The 23,930-nt window shown below is 38.5% G+C and overlaps 1 protein-coding gene across 2 annotated transcripts in view; it reads right to left on the bottom strand.

The window, feature by feature from the left end:
- Positions 1-23,930, bottom strand: part of CSNK2A1 (casein kinase 2 alpha 1) — a 57,775-nt gene that overhangs the window by 12,577 nt on the left and 21,268 nt on the right. Inside the window, 6 exon segments of one of the 2 annotated variants that reach the window (NM_174635.2) lie at positions 2,395-2,478; positions 3,942-4,001; positions 5,186-5,236; positions 5,751-5,852; positions 9,996-10,107; positions 12,368-12,579. In NM_174635.2, the coding sequence (NP_777060.2) occupies positions 2,395-2,478; positions 3,942-4,001; positions 5,186-5,236; positions 5,751-5,852; positions 9,996-10,107; positions 12,368-12,468 (510 nt within the window). In that variant the 5' untranslated portion in view covers positions 12,469-12,579. 2 annotated transcript variants of the gene reach the window in all.

The raw sequence follows: 23,930 nt of genomic DNA, 5'->3' as shown, positions 1-23,930 counted from the left end.
CTCTGATTATTCACTGCAAAACCTGTTTTCCCATGGAATCCTCCTCCTCCTCCTGTTACCTTAAATGTAATTCCATTTATCCTGTCATTCAGGTTAAAAACTTTTCACCCTGGACTCTTCTCTCCCTTCTATCCCACATCTAATCTGTCAATATATCCTGATGGCTCTATCAGATTTTGAGCCTATCATCACATCCACTGCTACCACCCTGGTCCATGCTTTCACCAATCTCTGATTCACTGCAACAGCTGCTTTTCTTAACTGGTCTACCTTTCACTTTTACCCTCGATTCTCCACACAGGAACCAAAATGATCCTCTTAAAAAATATTTTAAAATGGTTATAAATTCATAGGAATCTGGAGATGTTCTGTGTACCCTTCAACCAGTTTCCCCGATGGTAACATCTTACGTCACTACAGTACAATATTAAAGCCAGGAAACTGACACAATTCAGAGACCTTTCTTTTCAACAGTTTTACACGTGTGTATAGTTCCACACAATTTTATCACATATGCAGATTCATACAGCTAGATTCCTATCTAGTCCATGATTAGAAAAAGAGCATCACAACAGTTATCCTTTATGCTACTCCTTCCTCTTGTTTTCTAACCCCTGGCAACCCTTCCGTTCTCTAACTCTGTCATCGTGAGAATTATAGAAATGGAACCATCAGTTTAAATTTTTGAGATTGCTTTTTTCACTCAGCATGAGACTTATCCAAGAGTTCTTACTAATCAGTAATAATACTACAATGGTATAGATACATCAGAGTTTAATGAATCATTTACCCAACTGAAAGTTTCTGTATAGATCTCAGTCTGTTTTTCTGGGATAAATGTCACTACTGGGTTGTCTGGTAAGCGTATGTTTAGCTTTTAAAGAAACTGACAAACTATAAAACAATACAGACTGACATTCTCCAAAATGAGTGTGCCACCTAACATCCCCACCGGCAATGTATGAGAGATCGAGTTACTCTGCATTCCTGTCTATATTTGGAATCCTTTGTACTAATAGATGTGTAGTGAACTTTTAAATACAGAACGGAGAACTTATCAACCCTCTGCTCAAACCCTGCAAAAACCTCTGTATCTTCAGAGAAAAGGTCTGACAGTGATCTTCAAGGTTTTACAAGATACGGTTCTATTTATCTCTCTCAATCTCATTTCCTTCTTCTCTTCCCCGAGTTCATTCTACCCCAGCTCTACCCTTGTTCTGTTTCAATATGCCAGGCACATTCTTGTCTCAGGGTTTTAGCGTCTGCTATACCCTCTTCTCAAAACTGCACAGCTAATTCCCTTCAAGTGTTCTACAAAATGTCACCTTCCTAACAAAATCTTTTCCTTGTCAGCCTGTTTAAAATTGCAACACCCTCTGACACTCCCCATTCCTGTTTTATTTTTCTCCCATACCACTTTTAACTCTGTATCCCACCAGTCTCCCTCAAATGCAAGCTTCTATGGACAAGAATTTTTTGTTTTACACATACACCCCAGCCTCTAGAATAGTACCCATTACACACAGTGTGTAAATGTGTAACAGGATATTAACTGAATGAATAAATCACCTATTATCTCCAAAGCCTGCAACAGAGAGCCATCACTGCATACAAAAGGTGGGCTTGGGTCACCTTAAAAAACAGAAATGTTATACTGCAACTAATACTCATGACACCTGCATCAGCAGTTTCTGAATATTTCATCCATTTTACAACTGTACACACCTAATCCTCGTAATAGCCTAGTGGCACATACAACAAATATTACTTGTATACCCCTATAAGAAAAAAAGAGGCAGATGAGAAACACCATTTCCCAACAGAGTAGTTTTTCAATAAATAAGACTAAAACTCAAACTAATGTTTTACCCACAACACTAATCTCTTTTATTTTTGATAGGAATATGAATGAAGTTTTAAACATTGTGATTTTTTAAAAATTTGTTTTATTCTAGTTGATTTACAATGTTGTGTTAATTTCTGCTGTACAGAAAAGTGATTCAGTTATACATTTATATACATTCTTTTCCATATTCTTCTCCATATGGTTTATCACAGGATATTGAATATAGTTCCCTGTGCTCTAAAATAGGGCCCTGTTGCTCATCCATTCTATATATAATAGTTTTGCATCTGCTAATTCCATACTCCCAGCCCACCCCTCCCCACCCAACTTCACTCTGGCATCCAGGCTGTGAGTCTGTTTCACAGACAAGTTCATTTGTGCCGTATTTTAGATTCCACACTGATTTGTTCATTCATTCAGTTGTCAAACATTTATCAAGTGCCTAATAGGTACCACAGACTATGACAGATGCTAGGGATAAAATGTTGAAAAATGGGCTGCTAACTCTCTTGTGCTGATAAAGAAGACTTGGCCTTCTATCACTTTACCTTTCTGTGCTCATGATCAATCATGACATTATGGGGCTTGACATCTCTGTGCATAATCCCCATGCTATGGCAGTAATCAAGGGCCTGTGGGAGGAACATGTAAAAAAGGGAAGAGTTAGCTTGTATAAGAGATTTTTTTAGTTGAAGTCTTTTACTTTCTCTTTCAGCTTTCCTTCAAGCCTCACAACACTCCTGAGAGTCAAGGTTAGGACAATCAGTTCCACAGGTATTTTTCAGAGACTTGTGCAAACCCACAGACTCTTAAATTCCGAAGACCTGTTTCTGCAGAGGTATTTCAACATCTTTTTTGTTAAAGACTCAAAGTGTATACCAACTACATCACTTCTAATTTCTCCCTCTTACCGAGAGCCTGGATTATTTTAATAAATATGAGCCCCTCAAAGGAAGAAACCTGACCTGTACTACAAACCTCTTATTCAAAGAATAGTAAATCTCTGGCATTAAGAGTCTACAACAGAGGTCGGCAAACCACGACGCTCCCATGGGCCAAATATGACCTGCTGTTTATTTTTGTGAATGTTTTATTGGAAGGTTTTTATAAATGGTTTTATTGTTTAATGGCCATAACTATTTGCTTGCATGTTGCCTGTGGCTGCTTTCATGCTACAGCAGCAGAGCTGAGTAGTGTGACCAAGACCCTGTGACCCACAAAGCCAAAAATTTTTAAACCATTTGGCCTTGTAAAGAAGTTTGCAAACTCCTGATTTATGACACCAAATACGATTTGAAAACCAAGTCCAACTTCAAGCTAGTGAGTGGCATAACTTCTGGAGTTTGCTAATCCAGGCCTTTAAGCCAGCTGAAGTCACTGGCCAAGTTTTTGTCCTTTCTCAAGGGCAATTTGGGTTCCTATGATACCCAGGGTTAGACAAGCATATCCTTAACTTTGTGAAGTCCTGTGTGGCACAAGACTGCATGAGCCAATGAAAGATAAAATACTTCTGCTGGCATAGTTTCTCTGGGGTACTTCTATAGTTCAAATGTAGGCTTTACGTCAACCCTCATTTAGTAAGGCACTAGTCAACTCTTAGCAATTTTCTTACCTATAAAGCTGATCTTTTGAGTACTGGAAGCAACATATTTGGTGATCCCACTTTAGAAATCAAAGCTCATTCTAAATCAGCAACTTCTAAGCAGAGATTCACACAATCCTTAGGACAATGGCTCTTTAAGGGTTAAGTCAAAGTTTACTGTTTTATTTGACCAATTTTAAGTGAAATAAAGTATACCAGAAGCCAGTACATCAGGAATTATTTTTGATAGAGATTACAAATATTTGTTAAGGAGTCTTTTAATCTCTCTTCTAAATACCCTTTCCAAAGCATTATAAATTATATTCCTACTAGACCCTATCTTTCAGTCAGCGTGAGTTCTGATGCTATTAGTTTATTAAGTAGTTACAGAAACAGACTCCCCCACCCCAACATATTTTACAAAGTCAACCCACTGGCTTTTCTACAGTCATCTGGATTATTTAACAAAGGGGAGATCAATCCAAAGATATTTAATATTCAAGAATTCCTTACCTTTAGAATCTCATACATGTAAAATCGAATATCATAGTCTGTTAACGTCTGGTACAATTGCTGTTAAAGACAAATGCAACATTTGAGCCATGAAATAGTACTGAAAGGAAGGCAACTTCTCATCCTCATTTGTAGTAATTCAAATCAAGACTTGGCTCATGTACCACTGTTCTAAGACCTGTTTACCAGTCTCTACTTCTCCAACATAACATTAACTTTAAAGATATACTTTGGGGTTTCAACTCTATATGTAAAAGTGAAAAACTACTTAAGCTCATATTGTTCAAACTATAATCTACTTTTGGAAGCATACCAATTGATATTTGCAACATGCGCTGATACACATTTTCAGCTTAGTTTTGTTTTTCATTTACTTCCAGATCTTCTCATAAAAGGAATGTGGGCAAATACATAACCTCCTTAGTAGGGAATTAACCCACCTTTGGTCTACACAGTCATAGCCACTGCAGATCACCAGTGGGTACGCAGATGGCTTGTTGCCAAACACATCAGGACAATTTAACAGAATATTTCTGTCCCAATTTGAAAGTAAACTTTTCTTCCTTGTTTTTGTCCTCTCAGCATAAGAATTCAATCATTTATTGACATCCAACATTCTTGATACTGGACTTGTGCAAAGGCAAATCAAATATTTCTGCAAGTTAAAATCCAAGAGAGTGCCCACATTCTTCTACTGTACTGGAATTGAGAATTATTTGAAACTGGCTAAAAGTCAGAGATACCTATTGCAGGAGTTTGTGTTTTAGCAGAATTTACTACCACCCTTTCTTTCCCATCCATCTCTTTTTAAGATCAAGAGCCTAAAGTTTCTGAGGAATTCTAAGCTATAAGCAAGCAGTCCTGGCTTTCATATATACAATATATTCCTTCTGGAACTTTGTCATTTTTAAAGCAAAATGCTGTAAGGCCAGATCCTGATTAAACATGAGCTGTTGCTTTCATTAAGTTTGACATCAGTGGGACCTATCAAATGAATGGTAAACTGTCAAATGGTGACAAACCTACACACTGGTCATTAAAGAGCATTAAACAAATAAAAGAGCAAAATACAAGATGTGCAAAGTGGGCACTGTACAAGAGTATGTCTATCTTTAAATTAATAGTATCAGGATGAAAAGCTCTTTTAAAGTAAGTTAGAAGGATGCTCTTCTAACAGTAACATCCCTAAAAGGTTTTTTATGTGGCCTAAAACCCAGCTTGAAATGGTTGGTTATACATTATACCTTGAAGTCTGTGTTGTTTACGTGTTCAAAAACCAAGGCGGGAGTTCGTGACTAGGGGAAAGAAAAAGAAAACACACATTAGCAATAGACCTGGCAGCTTTAGTGGGCACAATGTTTGTGGACACTACGTGGTGAATTTGGCAGTCCTCGCCTCAGTAGTAGGAAACCCTCTATTGCTACAAGCCCTCCCCACTCTGATTATCACCACACTTAGGTCACTTTGGGGATGGATTTCAAACAGAAGATATGGAGCTGAAGTCTCACCAGGCTCTAGGCAGCCCGACAATGCGCCCATCGCCCATCGGCATCGGACCTGAGTTTGCAAAATGGATTAACACATTTCAGTTTCCAGTGCTATCAGTCTCTTAGCCTAGAAGAATAAGAAATAGTCTGTGGGTGGAGGTCTCTTTGAAAGAAAGACCCAAACTAGTCAAATGGTATAACTGATTAAGCACTTTTAAAGCAGGACTTAATGGCAGAGGGAAGAACAGAAAGAGGCCAGCTGTGCTCAAGGTCAAACACCACCTCGGCCCTTGTGGGCCTTACTAGTGCCTACTATACTCACCACAGGGTCTTTTACAATGTCTGCCAGTGTGATGATGTTGGGACCGCCTCGCAAATTCTCCAAAATCTTTATTTCACGCTTGATTTTCTTCTTCTTTACTGGCTGAAAGGGTAAAAGTACATCATTAAAAACAATTATTTCAGGATATTTCAACGGGTAGTATAATACACAAATGGCTTGCTTATGAACTCCTTGAAGGAAGGAAATGTCTCAGACTCATCTCTGAATCCCCTTCTCCTAGTCCTGTGCCAGGTACTCTGCAGCTACTTAGCAATACTGAATTGAAAGAAAATAAAGATTTGTACTCCAAACACCTGAACTCTGCAGAATTAGCATTTAATTCTGATGATCATTCTTTATGTGTTAACATTAGAATGAAACACAGGGCTCTTTCCATTCCTTCCTCTTAAGTCTTATTAAACACCCTACAGAAATGAAGGAAATCAGGACCAGTAGCAAAGATGGCCAAACTATCTTTGTGTAGTATAACCTTTTCGGTTAAATGTGGGCCTGGGAGTCAGATTGCCTAATGTGACTCCTACTTTCATTACTTGCTAGCTGTGTGCTTATGAGCAAGTTATATAACCTTTCTAAACCTTTCAATTACAGGTAAAACAATCAATAAGAATACTTATAAAATTATTGCAAGACTCAAATGAGACATCTAAAAAGATCTCAGAATATGGCTGAGACATAATATCTGTTTAGCTTTATAATCAATGTATCTTTCATATTTCTTTGTCTTCACCCATCATTTCCACATCTGTTTTAGTACAGAAATTGCTTTCATTTTTCTGAGAAGGGCTGTGGTCCAAATGCACCTCCTCTACAAAGCCTTTTTTCTAAACAGTTAAAACAGTGCTGGTCCAAAGAAATACAATGCAAGCCACATGTGTATTTTATTTTTATTTTTCAATCTATTTTGGCCATGCCATGAGACTTGTAGGATCTTAGTTTCCTGACCAGGGAATGAACTCAGAGGTCATGGCAGTGAAAGGACAAAGTCTGAACCACTGGACTGCTAGGGATTTTCCCACATGTGTATTTAAAATATTCTAGCACCCACATTTAATATTTTAGGGCTAACAAAAAAAATATCCAAAATCTTATTTCAATATTTAAATCAATATAAAAAATTACTAATGAACCATTTTATATTCTTTTTTGGTACTAAGCCTTTAAAATTGCTGTATTTTATCCTTACAGCATATCTCAATTTGGATCAGCCATATTTCAAATGCTCAGTGTGACCTGTGTCTGCCACAATGGACCATGTGAGTCTTTCCCATCAGTTTTGGTCACCTAAGACTACTGACACACAGTATACACTTCTTAGAAATTATTGTAAACATGTAATATCTCTTCTTTAACAAGACTACTGGTTACTAAACTTTGATGATCAACCTGGAGTTTTTAACATACAAACTGTACAGACCCACTTAATCAGAATCTTGAGAACAGAGCTGGAGAGCTATTTTTAGACATTTCCCAGGTTGATGATTTAGGTCTAGGGACTACTAAACAATACTGCAGACTTTTTAAACCTTGAGTCCTAATCACATGGTACAGCAGAAAGGAGAAAGTTTTAGAAACAGACTGTCCTCAAAACCTGGCTTTGTAGCTGTGCAGCTTTGGGAAAGATACTTAAGTATTTCTGAACTTTACACCAGTCTTGCAGAATTGTGATGTCAATACCACAGCTAGAAAAGGGCCCAATTCGGGGACTTCTCTGGTAGTTCAATGGCAGAGAAGTCGCCTACCAATGCAGGGGACACAGGTTCAATCCCTTGCCTGGGGAGATTCCACATGCTGCAGAGCTACTGAGCATGCATGTCACAACTCCTGAAGCCCGTGTGCCCTAGAGCCCGTGCTCTGCAGCAAGATAAGCCACTGCACCACAACTAGAGAGTAACCCCCGGTTGCCATAATTAGACAAAGTCCATGCACACCAATGAGGACCTTGGGTGGACAAAAAGTAAAAAAAAAAGTCCAATGCAAAGTAGGCATTCAATAAATGAAAGCTATTTTATTAGACTAACCGTGAATTCCATTTTTAATTCAATCCATGGCCTCAGCCTTGCTTCTATTAGAATTCAGTACACTGGGTGGGAAGCTTAGCTAATTTTAAGTTTTCTTTTTGCTTCAACTATATCTTTCTCATCTGCTAGAGTATCTAGGAGATGTTTCTCCTCTCCAGGAAAGTCAAAGTGTTAGTTGCTCAGTTGTATCTGACTCTTTGCAACCCCATAGAGTGTAGCCTGCCAGGCTCCTCCATCCATGGCATTTTCCAGGCAAGAAAACTATAGAGTGGGTTGCCATTCCCTTCTCCAGGGGATCTTCCTGACTCAGGGACTGAATCCGGGTCTGCTGCATTGCAGGCAGAACGTGTACCATCTGAGCCACCAGGGAATCCCCTCTCTCCAGAAACTAATCCATTAATTTTTCTGTTTTCTACTACTTGCTATATCCCTACTGCTGGTTGATGGCAAATAGCTCCTGGTTTACAAACATTTTTCCTATAGAATCCTTTAAAATCTATAAACTTACAAAAGCTAGTTTGTGATAAACCAGGCAAGTCACTTAAACCCTAATTTAATGTGATCAATGCAAATTTTATCTTAATAAATGGAAGGAGATTTAAATAAAAAAATCTTTCCAAACCACCCATCACTAAAGGCCATTAATGGCTCCCAACAACCTAGAAGAGACAAAAATTGTAATTTTTAGGCTGGAAGGGAATGCAGAGGTTATCTTTTCCAGGTCATCACTATTCTCCCTTTCCAAGTTTACTTCCTATGTAAACTTCCATATGAAACATTTCTCTCACTTATTTCTTCCTCTCTTATCTTGTGCATTCTAGATTATGCTTCCCTCCCACCCTCCCATGCACACCAATCCAAATCTTCCTCACTCAGGCCCTGAAAACAGTTTCAGAGACCTTTTCCCAAGCACCACCACTGTCTTCTACACCGTAAGACTCACTATTTGTGCCTTTCATATGACTCTAAATGATCTATCACCTCAGTCTATCATATACTTTTCTGTAGGAGTATCATTTTATAATTACATACAACTTCGGTCTCCAAAGTATATATCTATATACAATTTTGTGCTTGATCCTAATGACTCTGAGAAAAACAGGTAAAGCCAGACTATCTCATTTTCACAGATAAACATGTCTTAAAAAAACAAGTACCGTGGCTAATCACTTTTAAAGTGGGATTAGAATCTAGAAGTCCGGATTTCAGCCTAGTTCTCTTTGTACACACAATAAGATATAAATACTTAAACTCTCTGGTTCCAGAAAGGTATACCAAAACACCCCAGAAAATTCATAAGTGCTCTGTGGGCTTTTTAATTTTTGAGGGAAGCACCAGTTACTACTTGTGGTCTGCCAGTCACTGAGCACACTACCACAGCTTGAGGTGTAGTTCAGCTTCAAAATTACACTGCACTACATTCTCTTTGATGGCATATCTTTGTGAAGCTGGGTTTTCAGCAGCTGCTGTGACAAAAAGTATTATGCAAAAACCAGTGTGGAACAGGAAATGAGGCTACCGATGTCCAGTGTGATTCCACCATATAAGAAGCTGTGTAGCAACGAATAGGTATACATATCCCAATAGTAATTAATTATGGTGACAGAAGAATACAACAAAATTACTCTTCTCTTTAACTTCATATGTATAGTTTTTTAAAAGGCTGCCAAGTTGAAACAGAAATACTATTTTTAGTTATTTGAACTTCACTTAAGAAACAAACCTGTTTCATTTGGCTTAGGGGCATCATCAAAGTTACTGAAGCAATATGGGTGCTATAAATTGAGAACGTCTGGGGCCCTCTGCTTCTCCTGTCAATTATGGAGGTGCTTCTGTGGTAAGGGACTGTATGCTGAGTTCCTGGCATGTGAGAACGTCTGGGGCCCTCTGCTTCTCGTGTCAATTATGGAGGAGCTTCTGTGGTAAGGGACCGTATGCTGAGTTCCTGGTATGTGGCAGTGCACAGCACAGTTATAACTAAAGCAATCTGCACGCCAGTAGCCCACAGGCCAATGTGGCCTGTAGAGTGTTCTTCTATCTGACTTGAGTCAAAAAACTGCTCTTGCTTCAGTTTCCTGATTTGGCAAATGAAGATAATCTCTTCTATCAACTTCAAAGGAACAGTAAAATAAAGGCATTAAAAGCACTAGAAAAATACCTTCAAATGCTACTTAAAACCTCTGAATTACAATCTTTTTGTACTTACCTTGAGAATTTTAACAACAACTTTTTCATTATTTGTGATGTTGATGGCTTCAAATACTTCACTGTATTTACCCCGACCTAATTTTCTAACCAGCTGGTAGTCATCTTGATTTCTGGGAACAAAAAGAATCAAAGTTACAGTGATTTACAAAGTTCAAATTATCAAGTACTATTTCAATTTACAAAACTGTCAAGTGTCAGTCGCTCAGTTGAGTACGACTCTTTGCGACCCCATGGATTACAGCTGCATGGATTATAGGCTCCTCTTTCCATGGGATTTCCCAGACAAGAATACTGAAGTGGGTAGCCCTTCCCTTCTCCAGGGGATCTTCTCCACCCAGGGATCAAATCCCAGCCTCCCACGTTGCAGGCAGATTCTTTATCATCTGAGCCACCAGAGAAGTCCGTACAAAACTATACCCAGTAGAGTAAAAGAAATAAGACTATTTCAAATAATTCCTTAATTGTTTCTTTGTATTTTGTACGTTGGCCAATTAAAAATGTGTCTTCCAAATCCCAGAATTAAAAAATTAAAGTCTTTCAGTTATTCTTTCAAATCCCAAGCTGTTTATATTTCTACTGACATACCACACATAGATAGCTTGTATTGGGGTTTGTTATGTATGTTTATCTCCAACAACAGACAGCTTTCCCCTTGGAAAATAATTTTTATTATATTCCTGCCCCCCACAGCCTTGCCCACTGGTGGCATCTAGCAAGAAGTCAACATGTGCTGTAAGTTCAGCCACACTTTGGGAGTTGCTGACTTTTAATGGGTCTCTTTGCAGATAAGCGGCTTTCAAACATATAGGTCTGACCGCCAACTTGTTCTCCAAGGCTCTGAGGACAGTGCATGTACTGGAGTTTGCAAACCACATTACAGAACACGAGTCAGAGTCTGGTGCTCCTCCCGCTACCTTCACCCACATTCCAAGACCACAAAGCAACATCTGAGGTGAAAAGGAATAAGGGAAAATGCCAACACTTTTTCTTTGTCTCTGCTTACAACTTAGAGGAGTTTGCTCTAAAGAATGACAGCCTTTTCAATAAGGCCTAAATGCTATTTACTCCTGCTGCAGACCCTTGAAAATCCAACATGTAAAAAATCCACCGTTCATTTTCCTCAAGCAACTATAAAGAAAGTGAATGAACAGAGAAGGCAAAAGGTACTACGGACAATGGACAATATAATAATCATCACAGGTCTAAGGAAGGAAGCTTAGTTCTGGTTGAGTTCTTTTCCTGTGGGAGGGCCCTAGATCAATGCAACCAAGCAAACAGCACTAAGCCAAAAACTCAAAAGGGTTGTTTAGTGTCATTTAAGCAGAACTAAGCACAATGCACTTAATTTGAAGACAGTGGCTGAAATTTCTGCAGTAAAACTCAGATATTCCTAGAGTCCAAAGCATGTGATATAAAGGAAAATTAAGATTATCAGTAACACTTATTGGCACTGTACCACAGTTCTTGATGGCATCTTTGAAGCACACTGTGCTTCCTTGTGCAGAGGCAATATACCTACTGTTAAGAATTACGGCCATCATCATATTCATCATCAGGATTAAAATGATAATTTTAATGACCTATGATAATTTTTGAAGACTGTCTGTAAACACTCACATGCTATGAAAATCACATGTGGACAAATATAAAATATAACATATAGGAGCTGCAGCTTTACTGAGTTTTCAAATTGCTATCTTTTGTATTTGAATATCAAAATAATTTTATCACAAAACATACAACCCGATCAGTTTTAGTAAGTACATACTATGCTGGGACAAGATATGCAAAAATCCAGATGAGACTGCACAGAGGATTAGAAGGGCAAATATAGCTGTTCAGGCAGACTGAAACTGTTCAGAATGGAAAAGGGGCTGAATTCCATGTTACACATGGCTAGTCTCATGATAAGGGCAAATGTTTTAAGATTTTAATTTTGCTTCTCATCAGAAAGAGGACACCTTTCTGGAGAACTGTTTTATCCATCAGTATCATCATGGGACAACATTCTCTGACCTCAAAAATTCTTTTATGTAAGAGTCTAGTATTTTCAAACTCTCTCAAGTATTAATTCTCATCTAACTGCAAAGCCTTTAGCTGAGCAAGCTAATAGGTAACTTTGTTACCAGCTTTATATATATATCAGAGAAAAAAATAATAAAAGATTGAAATGATTTTTAAATGATAACCCATCAAAACTTTAATTTGCCAAAGCCAATAACCTGTTTCTTTATTGCAGAAGAAACCAAAAACTGGGTTCAATGTTGAGGTTTATAAATGCAGTCAGGGAATTTCTGACGTAAATTACTCAACAAATTCACCACAGTCAGCCCTTTGGATGAGTACAGTGAAGTGAATGGAAATTATTACCCCCATTCCACCACATGTGACTCGTAATCCCAGTACTCTCGGGGTCTGTGTGTATTAACATCTGTGTAAACTCTGGCTCTGCTTGGCACGGGTCCCGACATGTCAGACAGGTTGGCGGACAAAGCTGGACTTGGTATCTGGAGAGCTGGTAGTCACTGTGTTGAGAGGCAGCTGGGGAGTAAGACCTTGTTTCAGACCTGTTTTCTTCAAAACTGCAGAAACAAAACACATAAATGCCAAGGAACCATTTTTGAAAAGCATATGGGAAGAAAAAAAGTCATCTTACAGTAATGGTCTCAAGTATACCTCAGACTCTCTACTGGTTAACCAATGAATGTATCCCAACTGTGCCAATCAGTATTTCCTAAAACATGGGGAAAAAGTAAAACAACAGAACTCTAAGAAACATATCTAAGCCTATACTGGCCCTGATCCTATCCTACAAAGTAGCCTGTTACCTCCTCATCAAAAGCTTGGATGCTCTTGCAGTCTGAAAGCGAAGAATGGCATTGAGGTTACACCCATCACCATTGCTACTATTTACACATTCTACAAAAAGCTTTCAGCAGTTTTCTACAGCTCAAAGAGGGGTGCTAAATGGCTCTAGAATGGTGGCAAAGTTGAGTATAAACCTTAGTCTTACTCTAATATTTGATGAAACCAGGAAGGGAATAAACACTTGCTCTCATACATCAAAGTTCAATGTTATTTTATTATTTGGGGAACCTTATGTAATAATCGATAGGCTGGTGATCATCATTTGAGAAAAACACTTCATTAAAAAAACATTAATTTTCTCCTGATTTATTTAATATATGAGCAAGCTTAATACAAATTGGTAATATATATTGGCTGAACTAACGCAAAATTTTATACCCAGGAAAAGCTGGTGAAATTTCAGAAACGTGCTTTCTACCAAACCAGTAAAAAATGAAGTCTCCTTCATCACCAACCACTCCAATCCAGTTATCTCCATTCTCTAAGAGTCCTATAGTGTTTCTTGATTCCCTTAACTCTGCATTTAACTACAAATGTATTGAGGGAACTCCCCTCTGTTTGTTTGATGGGACACTGTCCAATGCATAAATCTGAATAAACACAATCATATTTTTAAAAAATGTAATGAGTCTCTAGGCCGTGCATATTTTGGCCTAGACTGTGTAACCTCAATCTAATTACAAGGAAAACACAAACAGAAAATGAGGAAGCTTCTATTAAGAAAAGTCAGGAGTGGGGAATAATATACTGTGCTCTCCAAAAATGTAAATATTATAAAAGATAAAGGAACCTAGATAGCATATTCAAAAGCAGATACATTACTTTGCCAACAAAGGTACGTCTAGTCAAGGCTATGGTTTTTCCTGTGGTCATGTATGGATGTGAGAGTTGGACTGTGAAGAAAGCTGAGTGTCGAATTGATGCTTTTGAACTGTGGTGTTGGAGAAGACTCTTGAGAGTCCCTTGGACTGCAAGGAGATCCAACCAATCCATTCTAAAGGAGATCGGTCCTGGGTGTTCTTTGGAAGGAATGATGCTGGGGCTGAAGCTCCAGTACTTTGGCCACCTCATGTGAAGAGTTGACTCACTGGAAAAGACTCTGATGCTGGGAGGGATTGGGGGCAGGAGGAGAAGGGGAAGAGAGAGGATGAGATGGCTGGACTCACTGACTCAATGTACGTGAGTCTGAGTGAACTCCAGGAGTTGGTGAGGCCTGGCGTGCTGCGATTCATGGCGATTCATGGGATCACAAATAGTCGGACACGACTGAGAGATTGAACTGAACTGAACTGAACTGAAAGAGACATGGCAACTATATACAATGTCCTACCCTAGACTAGACTGTATCCTGTACTAGAGGGGGAGAAATGCTATAAAAAACAATACTATCAGGTCAAATGACAAAACTGGAATTTAGACAGTAGGTATGTACAAGAGTATACTTACACATGATAAAGCAAATGGGGTAACATGTTCTTTGTACTATTTTTATTTTGCTGAAACATGTTATTTTTAAAAACTATTGTAAAATATATATAAAATTTACCAACTTAAACATTTTTAAGCATACAGTTAAAAGGCATTAAGTACTTTCAAATTCTTGTCCAATCATCACATCCATCCATCCTCAGAAATTTTCACCATGCCAAACTGAAATTCCATACTCATTAAACACCGACTCCCTCGTCCCCGCGCTCCTAATAACCACCATTCTATTCTCGGTCTGACTACTCTAGGTAACTTATACAACTGGAATTGTAGACTACTTGTCCTTTTACATTTGGCTCATTTTTTTCATTTAGCAAGTTCATCCATGTTGTAGCATATGCCAGAATTTCCTTCCTCTTTAAGGCTGAATATCTCCATTGTACGTATATTTTTGTCTATCCATTGATTCATCAATAGACACCTGAGTTGTTTCTACCTTTAGGCTATTGTGCATAATGCTGCTAGAAAAAGTGATGTACAAATATCTTCTGGAGTTTCTGCTTTCAATTCTTCCGGGTGGAATTGTGGATCATATGGCAATGCTACCTTTAATTTCTTGAGGAACCAGCACACTCTTTTCCACAGTGGCTGCATCATTTTATATTCCCAACAGCAATGCACAAAGATTCCAATTTCTCCACATCCTCTCCAAGTAATAGCTTTTTAAAAAAAATAGCAGCCATCTTAACAGGTATAAAGTAGTATCTCATTGTAATTTTGACTGGTACTTTCCTAACGATTAGTGATACTGAGCACTTTTTCAAGTGTTTATCGGCCATTTATCTTATTCAGAGATGACTATGCAAGTATTTTAACTGTTTTTTCTTTGGCGGTTGGGGTGGGGGGGTTAAGCTGCAGATGGTGACTGCAGCCATGAAATTAAAAGATGCTTACTCCCTGGAAGAAAAGTTATGACCAACCTAGATAGCATATTGAAAAGCAGAGACATTACTTTGCCAACAAAGGTCCGTCTAGTCAAGGCTATGGTTTTTCCTGTGGTCATGTATGGATGTGAGAGTTGGGACTGTGAAGAAAGCTGAGTGCCGAATTGATGCTTTTGAACTGTGGTGTTGGAGAAGACTCTTGAGAGTCCCTTGGACTCCAAGGAGATCCAACCAGTCCATTCTGAAGGAGATCAGCCCTGGGATTTCTTTGGAAGGAATGATGCTAAAGCTGAAACTCCAGTACTTTGGCCACTTCATGTGAAGAGCTGACTCATTGGAGAAGACTCTGATGCTGGGAGGGATTGGGGGCAGGAGGAGAAGGGGACGACAGAGGATGAGGTGGCTCGATGGCATCACTGACTCGATGGATGTGAGTCTGAGTGAACTCCGGGAGTTGGTGATAGACAGGGAGGCCTGGCGTGCTGCGATTCATGGGGTCGTAAAGAGTCGGACACGACTGAGCGACTGAACTGAACTGAAGCTGCAGAAGTTCCTTATATATTTTGGACATTAATCCCTTATCAGATATATTATTTGCAAATATTTTCTCACGTTCTGTGATTTGTCTCTTTTTAAAAAAAATAATTTACTTGTTTTTTGGCCGTGATGGGTCCCGGTTGCTGTGTGGGCTTTTCTCTAGTTGCGGAGAGCAGGGGCTACTCTCTAGTTCAGTCCACGGGTTTCTCAGTGCAGTGGCTTCTCCTGTTGCGGAGCATCGGCTCTAGAGCACAGGCTCAGTGGTTGTGGCTTATGGGCTTAGTAGCTCCGTGGCAAGTGGGATCTTCCCAGACCACGGATCGAACCTGCATCTCCTGGGTTGCAGGTGGGTTCTTTACCACTGAGCCATCAAAGAAGCCCTGCGGTTTGTGTTTGTAAGCTGCTGATTGTATTCTTTGATGCACAAAACTTTCAAATTTTGATGAAGTCTAATCTGTCTCTTCTGTCTTGTCTGTGCTTTTGATGTCCTATCCGTACTATTTTTATTTTGGTCTCATGTAAATTTGAAGTTACTTCCAAATAAAAAGTTTTTAAACAACGAGTATTAGAAAGCTGAGGCTCATTTACCTCAGAGGAAAATTTGCCTACAATCACATAGCTACTTAATAGCAGAATAAGGACCAGAAACCGAACTTCTGTTTCTTGTGACAGTAACTTGTTTTTGCCAAGTAATCATAAACTAGTTAGATAACAAAAGGTAACATCTACAGGCATTCATTATGTGCTTTGTGTGAATATTTCATAATCCTTACCACATGAGGAAATGGTAAGGAAAGGTTACTATTATTTCCAATTTACAGGATGAGGAAAATAGTGAAGAAAAGATTAAAGTAACTTGCCAAAGGACACACAGTTAGAAGGAGCTGACAATGTTCAACCAGACTACACATCAAGAGATAACTATTTACCTCTCAGGTTTGTGGTGATGATTCAGTAAGTTAATAAAGTGTGTAGAATTCTGCCTACTTGAGAACTCATTTACAGCAATCTGCATGTTCTCTCCACTTTGTATTTAAGTTGGAGCTTAGCTATTACACCAAAAGAGAAACCAGTGTTGTCTCCTTATACCTAGTTTCAGTGGCTTAAGGCTTTAGAGGAAGAGCATGAGAGACCAGAGCAAGGGTTAACGATATACTCCAGAAGTGTAGCAAACAGTGATACTCCCACTCCCCTCACAATACCTGAGGCCAAAAGATCCATTTGTCTACTTATGGATTCCCCCATTCATAAAACCCAATATAACCACCTCTGCTGACCTCTGCTGTCCCTTAAGTATACAATTTATATGGCCAGAAATTACAACAACATGGTTCAGATAGTTATTAAGAAGTGGACCAAAACTGCCTTTAAAATATTTCCAAATTATTTCTTTGGTTTTATAAAACAACCTGAGTGATAATAACCTAATTTATCTTTATCTAATATCGATTAATTATAAACAGACACATATACCCCAAACAAGCAAAAAACCAGAAAGCAGACACTTTTAACTTTCCTTTTTCCCAAAGAAACAAGGTCATTTGTGCTTTAGGGCTGTTGGTTTCTTGGTGATTTATTATCCCTGCACTAAAAACAGCAAAAGACACTAGGGAGATGAGTAAAGGTGTGTGTATATGCACAAACAGCCAAAACAGTAGAGACAACAGCATTAAGCCAGGAGAAATACTGTCCTGGGAATTTATAAATTATAATGATATTAGATACTTTTAAATTCTTACCTTCTTCTCTGCAACAGTATCTTCCTCTTCAGTTTCTATACTGCTTTAAAATTTATTCTTTCTGTTGATATTCTATACCTATAACACGACCTTTAACTGTGGGTCTCAAAGCTCTTCCCCTATGAACTTAACAAGTTTACAAAATCAGCACAAATTTAATAACTGGGATTAGATGCAATAGGGTGATGAAATGAGTAGTCAAGTCCTAGGTTCAAATCCCTAATTGACTGCAGGACCTCTACTGGGCTTCTTCCAGCTTTGATTCATCACTTATAAAACTTGTCTAATTGCACTTACTCAAGTGAGATATTCTTCTAAAAAGGGCTCAGAAACACCAAATACAATGTAAATTAACATTAAATGCTTACTATACCATTGTTGTGGAAACTAATAAGCAGAAGCCTGGCCTTTAAAGGCTGTGCTCTTCAATTTTAGTTTTCTTCACTTCATTTACAAAAATTATAGGAGTTGAGGTTAACTCCCAGCCTCTGAGAGCCAACTTATGGGTGGACACGCCATTACAAAATGAGACTCATTTCTCCATGGAAATCATCTGACTCAAGTGGAAAATATTCCCGAACTCCTTTAATAGACCAAATATCAATCACACTCTAACCACCAAGTCTTCGGCTCTCATACAGCCTTGGTATTCTCTGAAAAGAGCAGAGCAAGACTATTCACTAACGAAACTCCTGAGATCCTCAAATACCTGCTTAACTGACATTTGCAGCTTTGTGCCTCATCAACAGGGACCTAATTTATGAACAGGGGGATTTGATCCTCCACTGGGAGGACAAATGGTTGTTTTGCAGCAACTCAAAGCAGTACTTTACTTTATTGTCATGCATACCAAGTAATCTGCTTAGAGTAAGAGTCATTCACATGAATTTCAAATAGCTGGCCTTCGTTAATTATGTGGGGAGAAGAAAATGGGTGTGTGTGCATGTGTATATTTCTGAACTACATAGCCCAGCAACTTCAGATAAGTAAAATGGTACAAGGAGGGGTGAGGGAGGGTGATGGAACGGAGTAAAGAGGGGATGTGAAGATGGAAAAAAGATGATAAAAATTATTCTAACTCAGAAATACTACTTCACTTGCACCTCTATAAATATGTATGGATATTCACATGCTCTATACAGTCAGCAAAACAAGACCTGGAGCTGACGTAGCTCATATCATGAACTCCTTATCGCAAAATTCAGGTGTAAATTCAAGAAAGCAGGGAAAACCACTAAGTCATTCAGCTATGACTTAAGTCAAATCTCTTATGATTATACAGTGGAGGGGATGAACAGATTCAAGAGATTACAACTGGTAGACAGAGTGCCTGGAGACCTATGGACAGAGATCCATATTACTATACAGGGGGTGGTGGCCAAAACCATCCCAAAGAAAAAGAAAGGTAAAAAGGCAAAATGGTTGTCTGAGGAGGCCTTACAAATAGCTGAGAAAAGAAGTGAAAGGCAAAGGAGAAATGGAAAGATAAATTCAACTGAATGCAGAGTTTCAAAGAAGAGCAAGGAGAGATAAGAGAGCCTTCTTAAGTGAACAGTGCAAAGAATTAGAGGAAAACACAGAATGGGAAAGACTAGAGATCTCTTCAAGAAACTTAGAGATACCAAGGGAACATTTCATGCAAAAATACACAGAAGAACTACACAAAAAAGGTCTTAATGACCTGGATAACCACAATGATGTGGTCACTCATCAGAACCGAGCATCTTGGAGAGTGAAGTCAAGTGAGCCTTAAAAAGCATTATTATGAATAAAGCTAGTGGAAGTGATGGAATTCCAGCTGAGCTATTTCAAACCCTAAAAGATGATACTGTTAAAGAACTGCACTCTATATGTCAGCAAACTTGGAAAACTCAGTAGTGGCCACAGGACTGCAAACGGTTAGTGTTTATTCCAATTCCAAAAAAAGGCAATGCCAAAGACTGTTCAAACTACTGTACAACTGTGGTCATTTCACATGCTAGTAAGGTAATGGTCAAAATCCTTCACGCTAGGCTTCAGCAGTACATGAACCGAAAACTTCCAGATGTAGAACCTAGATTTAGAAAGGGCAGAGAAACAAGAGATCAAACTGCCAATATCTGTTGGATCACAGAAGAAGCAAGGGAATTCCAGATAAACATCTACTTCTGCTTCATTGACTACGATAAGGCCTTTGATTGTGTGAAAAATTCTTCAAGAGATGGGAATACCAGACCACCTTACTTGTCTCCTGAGAAACCTGTATGTAGGTCAGGAAGCAATGGTTAGAACCAGACATGGAACCACGGACTGGTTGAAAACTGGGAAAGGAGTATGTCAAGACTGTATACTGTCACACTGCTTATTTAATTTCTATGCAGAGTACATCATGCAAAATGCTGGGCTCAATTAATTCCAAGCTGGAATCAAAACTGCCAGGAGAAATAGCATCCTCAGATATGCAGAAAATATCACTCTAATGGCAGAAAGTGAAGAAGAACTAAATAGCCTCTAAATGAAGGTGAAAGAAGAAAGTGAAAAAGCTGGCTTAACATACAAAAAACTAAGATTATGGCATCTAGTCCTAACACTTTACAGCAAATAGATGGGGAACAACTAGGAACTGTTTACAGATTTTATTTTCTTGGGCTCCAAAATCACTCGGGATGGTGACTGCAGTCATGAAATTAAAAGACCCTTGTTCCCTGGAAGAAAAGCTCTGACAAACCTAGATAGCAAAAAGCAGAGATACCACTTTGCTGACAAAGGTCTGTCTAGTCAACGCTATGGTTTTTCCCGTAGTCATGTATGGATGTGAGAGTTGGGCCACAGAGAAGCATGAGCGCTGAAGAACTGATGCTTTTGAACTGTGGTGGTGGAGAAGACTCCTGAGAGTCCCCTGTACAGCAAGGAGATCCAACCAGTCAATCCTAAGACTTCCCTGGTGATACAGGAGTTAAGAATCTGCCTTCCAATGCAGTGGATGTAGGTTCCATCCCTGGTCTGGGAAGATCCCACATTCTGTGGGGAACTAACCCTGTGTGCCATACCACAGATCCAGCAGAGCCAAAAATAAAATAAATAAAAATAACTAATTTAGGGTTAAAACAAACAAACAAAACCACCAGTCAATCCTAAAGGACATCAACTCTTGATTATTCACTGGGAGGACTGATGCTGAAGCTCCAATACCTTGACCACCTGATGCTGGGACTCATTGAAAAGACCTTGATACTGGGAAAAATTGAGGGCAAAAGGAGAAGAGGCAACAGAGGATACGATGGTTGGATGGCATCACTAACTCTATGGACATGAGTATGAGCAAACTCTAGGAGACAGTGAAGGACAGGGATGCCTGGCATGCTCCAGTTCATGAGGTTGCAAAGAATTGGACACGACTTAGCAACTGAACTACATTTACATGCAGCCTAACAAGAAGGAAATACAGGGATGAGCTAAATCTCTCAACTACAGATTTGGTTCTTTCAGACATTCCTTCCTTTGTTCATCCCTTTAACTATATGAGCATCTTCTATGAAGAAGTACTGTGCTAGGCTGTGGGAATATAATAATGAGCAAGGCAGAAAAGGGTGAGATGAACATGCCTTTAAGATTTTACCTATAGATTAAGGACAATGGAAATTCATTGAAGAGTTTTACACAGACAAGTGACCTGTATGTACATTTTGAGTAAGTTTATTCTGGCTGGTGTGAGACAGGCAGAGAGAATACATTTGGGGAAACAGGAAAGTTATCAACAGTAGCCTATGTGACAGAGATGATGAAAGCCTGACCTATGGTGGTAGCAATGGAGATAAAAGAACTAATTAAGATGAACAAAATTTATCGTGTATAATCAACAGCTCTGGGTGGACTGGATTAATGGTGTAAGGAGTGGAAGTGACTTTCAGATGTCTGGCTAAAGAGACTGTTGATGCCGTTCAGGGAGATAGAAAACATTCTGGAAGACAGCTCACAAGTCAGCTTTTGAACGTAAGGTTAGAATGGTTCTTTGACATGTTAAAAAGAGAACTGAACAGGCAATTAGGTATTACAAGTCTGGAGCTAAAAATTTTCCAGCTTTAAAATATCTACCCCCCACCTCTCCCCTAGTATTCTATGTGGCAGGCATTTCTTTTCCTAATCTACAGGTAAGAAAACAGCCTAAGTAAATTCAGCAGCTTTACCAAGACCATCCAGTAGAGATGGAGCTGGGATTCAAATCCCAGATGACTGGCCTTCAAGGTGTCTTTACATTCCTATCGAACCTACCACTTCCTACATCATATGGTAGTCTTCAAACTTTAATTTCCTTATTATGCCTTTAACTCCTTGAAGTCAAGATTCACTATCTAATCCATCTTTTTACATTATAGTACCCAGCCCAAGGCATTGCATTTTGTAGGATGTTCAGTAAATATTATTCATCAATTAAATCAATGTTGGTTTCTTATCCAAAAACTGAAACATAAATGAAGTTGCCTCCAAAAGGCAGTGTACCCCTAAACACTTCAGGTCATCTGGTACAGAGCTAGGAAAACTAAAAGATTAACTCAAGGGCTCTTGAGTAATTCTTCCTTCCACTCTCTCCCCCTTCCCAATACAGCTTTTTCTATCAAATAACAGGGCCACAGTTAAAATTTGTCTTTTTTTCACACAACAATTAGAATTAAGAGAATACTAAGAAATCTAGTTTAGCAATTTTTACAATGGCTTATCTGAAAAGTCAGGGAAACTGCTTGAGTTCTGAAGGTCAATTCTCCTATCTACCACTCACAATCAAGTGTACCTTAAAAAATATATAACTTATAGAACAAGCATCACCTTTCCTTTTAATTTCTATTTTAAATGACCTTACTTAGTCTTTCCTGTCCCCATGTAATGCATAATAGATGCAACTTTTGTGGTTAACAATTTCAGATCACTTCTATTTCAAAAGCCCTCAGACTAACTGAAGACATGGCTAAGTTTTGTCCGTTAAGTTTAGCCTAATAAAAGCCAATTAATCAACTATGAAAAGTTATCTTGTTAACAAAAGTTTCCCAACTAAAGTCAGACTACAACTGCAACCAAAGCTAATTACATGGCTCTGATTGACCTATTCTTTAATAAAATGCAAGGAAAACTTATTAAATCATCAGGCTAAAATATATACTGTCAAAATCATAAGTTTATTGACATAAATGTAACAGAACTAATTAATTTCAATTATAATTCCTTTTGCCCTCTTCAGCCAGTCTCTCCCTCTAATCTCTTCTACTCCATTTGATTTCCGTTTTTCAATCTGGTAACTAAAAAAGAAAATTATAGGCTTAGTAAATGGTCCAAAATCAGAAAACTGCATAAGTCTAATCAGTTATTTGTGCTAAATATATTTTTATGGATCAATTTTCTAGTATGAGAACTGGAAAAGATTATTCTGAAACTTTCAACAATTTCCAAGCCGTGAAACAGTTCTAGGTCTTTTAAGCCTAAAATTTACTGATGGTCTCCATCTTAAAAAAAATTAAAATTACCCCTTCCATCCCTCTATCAACCATGGTGAACAAACAACAGCTCATAATCATCCAGACAGGACAAAGATGAATTCTACCGTAAAGAATGAGGAATGTGCTTATACTGCATTGACTACATGATTTAGGTCTTCTCGTTTAGAGGAAAAGCAGTTGTATGAGGAAAAAACACCTTTGAAGCAGTGGCAGACAATGACCTCTTCTCAGCAACCAAGCAGCATAAATTAGTGAGAGGATTTGTGGAACAAACTATGTATATGTTTTTGCCTTGTTGTAGAAGCAAAAGCAAACATTTAGTCATACAAACTTGTCCTTTCCTCTTTCAAAGCAGCACTGTTTAGAAGGCCAAATGAATACCAGAAGAGCCTAAGTAGTTAACACTACACAAAATTACTTGTTTCAAATGTCCACAGTTGCTTTTAATTTCTAATTATCTACTCCTTTCACATCAAGAGCAGATGTTCACTCATTAAGCATTTATCTAATACTTACTATGTACCAGGAAACATGCTTGATTGCCAGGAAGGGATCTTTTCTCTAGGCCCTAGAGAATAAAGAGAAAGTAACTCTGCCCTCCAACAAAGAGAACAGACCATTACAATCACAAGCAATCAGTACTTGAAAGAATAAAGTCAGGGTACTCTTGCAGGAATTGAAGGGAAGTCAAGTCACCCACCAACCCATTACCGTGCATTCAATAAATATCTGTGGAGTACCTCAATGTTTGGGAAAGGCAGTCAAGGAAGAAATAACACCTATACTCAGTTTTGAAGGATGCACAGGAATTATCAGGTGAAAAACACCAAAACAAGAAATCACAAAGCCCTTCTTTAAGCAAGTTAGGAATTTTAAAGACTGTAATTTGTATCCCCAAATGACCAAAAGCTGGCATACCCTGTAGTCCTCTATAAGAAGCATATCAGAT

The sequence above is a fragment of the Bos taurus genome, chromosome 13 (assembly GCF_002263795.3).
Source record: "Bos taurus isolate L1 Dominette 01449 registration number 42190680 breed Hereford chromosome 13, ARS-UCD2.0, whole genome shotgun sequence".
Lineage (NCBI taxonomy): Eukaryota > Metazoa > Chordata > Mammalia > Artiodactyla > Bovidae > Bos > Bos taurus.
Note: the sequence above shows the minus strand (reverse complement) of the source record. Positions and strands in the feature narration are given on the sequence as shown.